Below are 7,739 nucleotides of genomic sequence, written 5' to 3'. Positions count from 1 at the left end.
TTTTTTCAGTGATCCATTAACAGTTAAGAAAAATATCATCATCCCTTCCTTCTGGTTTCTGAAAATAATTAGCTGTAAAGATGATCTGTAATTGAATGTGTTTTATTATCCAAATCAACATTTGATAAACATTCTAAATTACCTCTGCATGACTGACTATTATGGAAAGTCACAAAAAAGATTTTGAAAGCGTATGTACTTTTAATGTCATTAGAACACAAAGAGTGTTAAAAACACACACTTTTTTTAATTATTATTATCTAGCTCATGTGCTGCAAGCACTTTGTTTCTCTTTCAGCTGTTCAAGCCCTTCCTGTTAGTGTGTCTTTGAGATCTGTGTCAATGAAATGCTCCTAGTCAGCACAGTTTATGCTGCTTGGATTGTGCAAAAGGAGCATATTACAGACAATACTTTGATTACATCATCCAGTATGACAGCGCTGCTGCTGCTGCTGCTAAGCTGCCAAACGGATAGAGAAGTCATGCAGTGACGCTGCTCATAGTGTGTGTGTGTGTGTGGGGAATTAAATTGATGGCTATTTTGCTCCAGCCCTACATGCACTGTTGCTCAAGCCTTCAAACAACATCTATTCTGTTTGATTTTGACTGGCTCCATTTCCACTCTAACATTCATTAGTGTTCTCTCGTTAGCCAATAAAAAAAAAAAAGAAAGAAAGAAAAGAAAAATCATCATATGCATGGCTGACATTATTCAAATCACTGCCACAGAGAGAAATACCAAAATGTCAAAGCAGGACCTAACCACCAGCTTATCTGTGACATGCTGTCTGGCCAATTAGGATTAACAACCACCCAAAGCTCTCCAGTCTGCACAATATTGTTACACCCTTAACTTCCAACAATCAAAGAGACAAATGAACACATTTTTTTTATTTTTTATTTTTTGCTCTTTGGCTGGCTTTAATGAGTTTAAAAGTTGTTAGAGTGAAAGGAGAAAACAAAGGAAAATTCACTTTACTAACTCACTCCTGAGGCTTCTTTTCTTGAGGGAATCCAAACTTAGGTGAAATATCAGATGATGGTGTGTTTTCTTTTTTTTTTTTTTTAACGCTCTGATTTCTTTACACGTAACAACAGACATATGAACAGGAGGGACAAAAAGAACCAAACGACAGGGCGAAAGAGTTTTAAGGTCCAGGCTGAGTGAGAGAAACTAGCAATTCCAGCAGGATTGGTTTTGAGTCCATGAATGCTGCTGGTTCAACCTGAACCAGTGAGTCAATGTCTGGGTGTTTGTTCCTGAAATTGGTGTGCTGTTTGAAACTGTTAAGAGGCTGAAGTCGGTAACAGCTGACTGGATGCAACATAATGGAGAAAGAAAAAAAAAATGGAGGTGTGCATTACAGCAAGATGTCTCTTTTTTTTCTTTTTTTTAGACCAAATTGTGTGCGTCCTTGGAGGGCCGAGATTGAAAAATGTGAAAGAAAAGCAGAGCTATTAGAAACTGAAAAATGCTATTAAAGTCCCACTTGACCAAAAGCAGCCTCGGGTTTTACCCAGTGGTTCCCCCAATCCTTTTAGTTATTATATCTAAATGATCATGTAATCGTTTTTCTTTGAACCTGGGATGGCTCACGTTAAATTTCCAATCATGTCCTTAAATTCTCATCAAAGCTTAAATAATCTGCTGACTCCTGGCTTTCGTCCGCAGTGAACTGATTCTGTATCTGAAGTCTGAAATAGTATCTCATAAGACCATAAATATATTCTGATACATGATATAATATATATATATATATATATATATATATTTGATTTAATTTGATTTATATATATATATATATATATATATATATATATATAAATCAAATTAAATCAAAGTATTTTTATTTTAGTGAGTGACAGATAGGGTGTAATAAAATGAGGCCTTTTTCTGGGATCAGTTACAGTTTGGTGTGGTAAAACATATGAATTATGTCAAATATAAATACAAAAAATGAGAGAAATTTTTAAAATGAATGTCATTATGTAATGTATATAATCTTAGCAGTAGTTTGTTATATTGACGGAGAAAGTGGATGGAGAGGTTGTCAGGGGTCTCTGACAAATGTTAATGTTCAAAAGCGATTGTATGTTGTATTGCTGTACTGCTTATCTTTGAAATACATGCTTTGAAAAGCTATTAATAACCAAAGAAAAGGTATTAATATCTCAATAATGGCTCACTTTGGTTTGAAATAAGTTTAAGCAACATTTATCTCCAGTCAGCGGTCATTTTTCATCTAGATCTTTACTTGATAAACGACTACACCTGCTGTTTTCCTCAGCATATATCAATATTTCATGGTGGGCTTGCTATTTATACCGGCGCCTGCTAGAAGCTTACGTACTTGCATCATCTGCTTATGTTAACTTTAGGCTATCAATGATGCAATTTAACAGTTCTTTCTCTGGAATTAATACTTCAAATCAATTTGAGAAGCAAGAATTAGGTGCACAAGCTTGAGTTCAGTGCAGTTCTAGCTGACCCATGCAGGTTTGCAACGGGCTCAAATAAAGACATACACACCCAACATTTTTTGCATTGATCATGGCATAATCCTGGCTGGATAGTCAACTCTTACACTTGCCAGAAGTGTTTCGTTTTAAGTGGTTAGCCTCCAGGCATCGACCAGCTTTTTAAGCACAGTTCATAAAATTAAAATCGTATTAAAATCAGGGCTTTTACTTGAGAAGCCTTTGTGTTTGAGATTATTGTTTTATTGAAAAATCTGCCAAACTTTTAACCCTCTGACCCAAACCATTGCACTCGGATGAAAGAAAATAGATTTAAATGATGAGACTAGTAAAAAAAAAATGTACGTACCATACCAGTCAACCAGTTTATGTTTTGATAGTAGACGGATGTTGAAAAATTGAACCAGAATCACACTCATAACTACAAAGCATGTGGTTTCACTGCCACTTGCCACATGACATTGACATGTATTTATATATTTCAGTCTGTATGTGTAATTTAGAACCTTGGTCTATTACTATACACCAAAGTGTCTCATGTTTCTTGAGCCAGTCTTTCACAAATTGAGCACGACTTTCTTTATTTCCCTCCCTGCGTTTTAGCCTTACGAAGGTCAGCAAGTTAGATGTCAGTGCCGCCATCGGAGGACGTCCGGTTCGTTACAGCACAGCGAAAGACAGATGGACAAACGGATGCATCAGTACGACAAAGCCACCCAGACGTATTGGAGAACGCCGAGCCACCCTGTGAGTCCAAACCTCGTTCAGTCGAATTCTTCATCGCGGAAAGTTGAACTTGAAACGAAATCAAGTCGCTTCATGTGGATAAAGGCTCAATGATTGCTATTTTAGTAAGTATTAGACAACACTGCTGCAGTGTTTCTGTGATTGAATTAACAAGTTATCAAGTAAAAAAAAAACAAAAAAAAAGCATCCCCCCCTCCAGTTTACAGTGGTAGGCAGACTGGTGACTGACTGCAACCATGCAGTGCGTTAATCAGTGGAGTGCCTCTCCAGTCGCCCACCACTGGAAAGAGCTGCCAGGGAGGTAAATCACTGTCCTGGGTCTCCCCTCCCCTGTTTATTAAACCGTCTGTTTGCTTGTCACAGTGTTTCTTACTGTAAAACCACCCAAATCCAGTTCAACTTGTTAATGTTTGAGTGATAAAGAAAGACGGCAGGGAGCACAGGAATGGAACGAGAGGGAAACCAGAGAAATGTTTATGTACGTGTTTTTCGTTTGCAGCGTTTCGCTCGGCGGCGCACAGGGTTTCAGCCACTTATTGATTTTACAGCAGGAGAGCCACAGGCAGCATGATTAGCTAACAGTACACTAATTGATCCGCTTCCAGCTGAAAGGGTGAAACACACACACAGAGAACCATGTCATGTTTAGATTTTATATTTAAGGACAATAATGATTTAAAACAGAAAATGACCTTATTTGTCTTTTTGATTGCAATGCGCTATTAGAGCTGTTCTCTGAGGTGGGAAAATCTATGTTTTGATTTACTACATGTAGACACAAGGTATATTACCATCTACATTACAAAGTAATCTTGATAGCAATAGCAGATTATGGTTTAAAAGTTTCCATGGCAACTATTAAAGCAGGGCTCTATGCTCGACGATATTCATCTCTGTAGTGAAGAGCATCTGTGTCTAACCTGTGCTACCTGGCACATAATAACTCAGTAAAACACAAAACGCATTCAGCATGCTCTTTGTCAAAGCTTACTGTTGCTCCGAAAAGCTTTCTGCGAACCTTTTGGAACGTTGTAAAAAAAAGCAGTAATAGTTGATCTGTACAAGAGCTCTGCATTTCACAAACATCAGAATCAAGCTTGGCCTCCCATAACTGAACTCATTTTGATATTATTCAAAAATGTAATTTTTTTTATCTTTTACTTCTTCAAAATCTATTTTTTTTTTTTTTGCTTCTAGTTTTGCTTTTGTACCATGTTGTTGAATGCCATGTTAAAAAAAAAAGAAAAAAGAGAGGAGATAAAAGACCAATATCTTGTTTGTGCGTTTGCACTTTAGTCATAGACCTAAAACTAAAATTATTTTTCTATCAGGTATTCACAGTGAAGAATTAAGGGGGGGAAACATGAAACTCTCACTTTGAGTTTAGTAATGCAGTGAAAAAAAGAATTGAACAAAAACACTTGAGGTGAAATTATGTGTACGCTTAGCAATCCCTTTAAAATAAATGCACTTTACTCATATTTTAATTATTTAAAGTGACTTTTTATAATTGGTCACAATTCCTATGAGCTACTGCTTTTGTAATCGGTCATTTTCAATTTCCCTTCAATTTGAATATGGTGTGAAATGAAGCTCATTTCACTTTTAGCACAGACAGCAAGCAGGATGGTCAACAAAATATGAAGAATTTAATTTTTGAAAATTGCCACAGAGTCCACTTGTTTGGGAGGAATTAAAAGAAAAACCATTTTCTGCTCACATGTAGCAAGTTTAAACTAATAAGGACTGATAAAAACTACTGAGACTTTAACTAAGATTGGCCCACAGACACTCTGGGTGGGTTTGGTGTGAAATATGAATATTGATGTCACTGGTGCCAATAAATTTGCCAGCAAAGATTTTGGTATTGTAGAATTTTTCCTAGATTTTTTTTTCCACATTTTTGAGAGAGCATAATTTTCCAATTAAATGTGGTGTTATTTTATGCCTTTATTTACTCATAAAGATGTCAGCAGTGTTGTACATGTCTTCTATCTGCCTTATCAGTGTTGGAGAGGTTAAAACGTACACTAAGATTTCTGGAATCCCTGAATTCAACCGGCATCTTTGCAGTAAATCCTTTTGCCTCTGTATCATGTGTCATGGGGTCTCTGTAAATTGCGCTCGCTTTCCGCTGATATTATCTGGGCCCGATGGATATCTGGAGAATGTAGAGGCTCGGTGCACCTCAGACTCTTTGTTGACTCTTCCTAAACGGTTTTTCGCAGGCTCCACTGCTCTCCTGGAGAGAGAGAGGCGTTTGCTTCTGCAGGAGGAACGGTAATTTGGTGGCAGGGAAACATGCATGTAAATATGTACATTAAAAGAAGATGTCTCCTGCCTTAGGATGGTTTTGACAACAAAGACAGGTTACCTGTCAGTTTTCACATTTTAGCTGACATTTCCACAAAGTTTGGTTTATTTCCATAAAGGTAAAATGTCAGGTGATTAGCCATAATTGTAATTTCTAACAGAACTGAATACTTTCATACAGCAGCAGGTTTTTTTTATTTTTATTTATTTATTTATTTTTTTAAAAACACATGACGGAGGACTGACAGAATGCCACAGAGGCAGACGAGGAGAGGTGTTTAATTTGTATTTAAAATAGAATAGTCATTAAATTTGTCTAGTGAGACAACAATAGAACTCAAAAGCCCCGTATCTTGGTGTTATTCGTGCGCCATGAATTATGCAGTTGCACAGCTCATCTATAAGAGACCATGTGTGAGTAATTAAGTGTTTCTGGGTTTTCTGTCCAGCTCACTGCTGTATTTAATATGCTTGTCAATATCAGCTGAAACAGGCTTTTGTTTAGGCTTCTAATACATTTCTAAAATCCTGCAGAGAAAACTGTCAAAGCAAATACATACCAATTTAAACCTGGAAGACTCGTAGCCATTTAGACATTGTTTGCACGTATTTTCAGCGATATAACAAGCACAACAAGCCAAAATAGCCCCTCGCTAGGACGACCTCGCACTAGACCTCAAGCTGCTTGGATTCACTGGCTCCTTCACTTTTCCTCCAGACTCTGGATTACCGTTTTCTAAAAGGAGGAACAATAGTCCAGTCCTTTTCCTCCTCAAGCCATATATGGCACTTCTGATAGTTTCAGAAGTGTTTTATCTAGGAGCGGGTTTACTCAGTGAAAGTTGTAGAGTCATTTCTCTGACTCCAGCAGCCGTTAAAGTTTTGTGAATTTTCCCCGAAGGAGTTGAACGGGTTTTGCTTCGCAGTCGTCTCGAGGCTGTATCTGTCCCTACGGCTCGAGTAATTTAATTTGTGTACTTCCCATTTATAGGTTTGAACATAGCCCTCTTCTTTAGCATTAATCTTTATGGATAGTCTCAGTGACGGTCTGGCGGGGAACTGTCAAGTTGATGAAAGTTCAGGGTTCACAGACGACACTGTGGCAAAATGCAAAACAAGACAGAAGCTGACAGTCTTGTTGAAAAATGGAACAAAAGCGGAAAACTTTTTAAAAATATATATTTCTAACTAGATGAGCCAGACAAATATCACTTTTGTCTTCACACCTCTAGTATTTGTTGATAGTCAGTGCTGGAGGGTGGGGCTATTGCACAGTATTGCACATAAGCAGCCTTTGTTAACACTCCCAAGTAGCTCATCGGGTGGAACTCTGAGGTCTGTTTCTCATTAATCTAATTTGCAAAGTGCCAAAATTCAAACAAACGGCCGGATAGTTTTTTTTTGTATGTGTTTGAAATCATTACAAAGCTAAGACGTCACACTTTCAGAATCTGTAAATGTCTCTAAACGTCCGCGGGGAGTCTTATGTAAAATTTTTATTTTCTAAGAAACAGAAATAAATTATAAGCTGCAATAATCAAAATTAACATAAGTCAATTTCCACACTACTTCAGTTTGCATCTAAGGAATACATATAGTATGAGTTTCACGTTTTGAATCAAGTCAGAGAAATTTATTACGTTTTTTAATGATTTTCCTTCTGGTTTTATATTCCATTTGAAAGACTGACCACATATGTTTGGAAACATGCAATGCACCATTTTATGATCATCTGCATGCAATCTAAGTTGCTTTCTTGCAAGAAATACGGGGAGAAAAGAAAAGATACTAAAATGGAAAGAGTTGTATGTCAACGTACAAGTTGCACATGATATCAGTCATGCTTGTTGCAGCTCATCACACACCATGCGTCGCATTAGAAACCACTTAAATGTCACTTGTAGAGCAATAATCTGTGTGAGCAGCTCCCCGGAGGAATCGCAGCAACACAAAAAAAAAAATAATAATGCTTTCCCTGCCGTCTTTTTCTTCTGCAGCGACTAAAACCTGGGTGGGTATCATTTTTAGTCATTTCACATTTGCCACAATTGAAAAGCCGCACAGCTTTGTGTTTGTCTGCCCGTGTTTCTTTGGCCTGTGTGTAAGTACGAGAGCAGGATGTGCCACACGCACACACACACACACACACACACACGCACACACACACACACGCACGCACACACACACACACACACACACAC

General features: G+C 37.5%; 1 protein-coding gene across 5 annotated transcripts in view; it reads left to right on the top strand.

The window, feature by feature from the left end:
- The window catches only part of ccser2a (coiled-coil serine-rich protein 2a), a 61,385-nt gene that overhangs the window by 34,354 nt on the left and 19,292 nt on the right, over positions 1–7,739 (top strand). For all 5 annotated transcript variants that reach the window (XR_535541.2, XM_008429216.2, XM_008429219.2 and 2 more), the window contains one exon: positions 3,082–3,225. Coding sequence is in view for 4 of the 5 variants with exons in the window: in XM_008429216.2 (XP_008427438.1) it covers positions 3,082–3,225 (144 nt within the window). In the remaining variant the exon portion in view is untranslated. The remainder of the gene's footprint in view (positions 1–3,081; positions 3,226–7,739) is intronic.

Source organism: Poecilia reticulata, linkage group LG15 (genome assembly GCF_000633615.1).
Source record: "Poecilia reticulata strain Guanapo linkage group LG15, Guppy_female_1.0+MT, whole genome shotgun sequence".
Taxonomy (NCBI): domain Eukaryota; kingdom Metazoa; phylum Chordata; class Actinopteri; order Cyprinodontiformes; family Poeciliidae; genus Poecilia; species Poecilia reticulata.
Note: the sequence above shows the minus strand (reverse complement) of the source record. Positions and strands in the feature narration are given on the sequence as shown.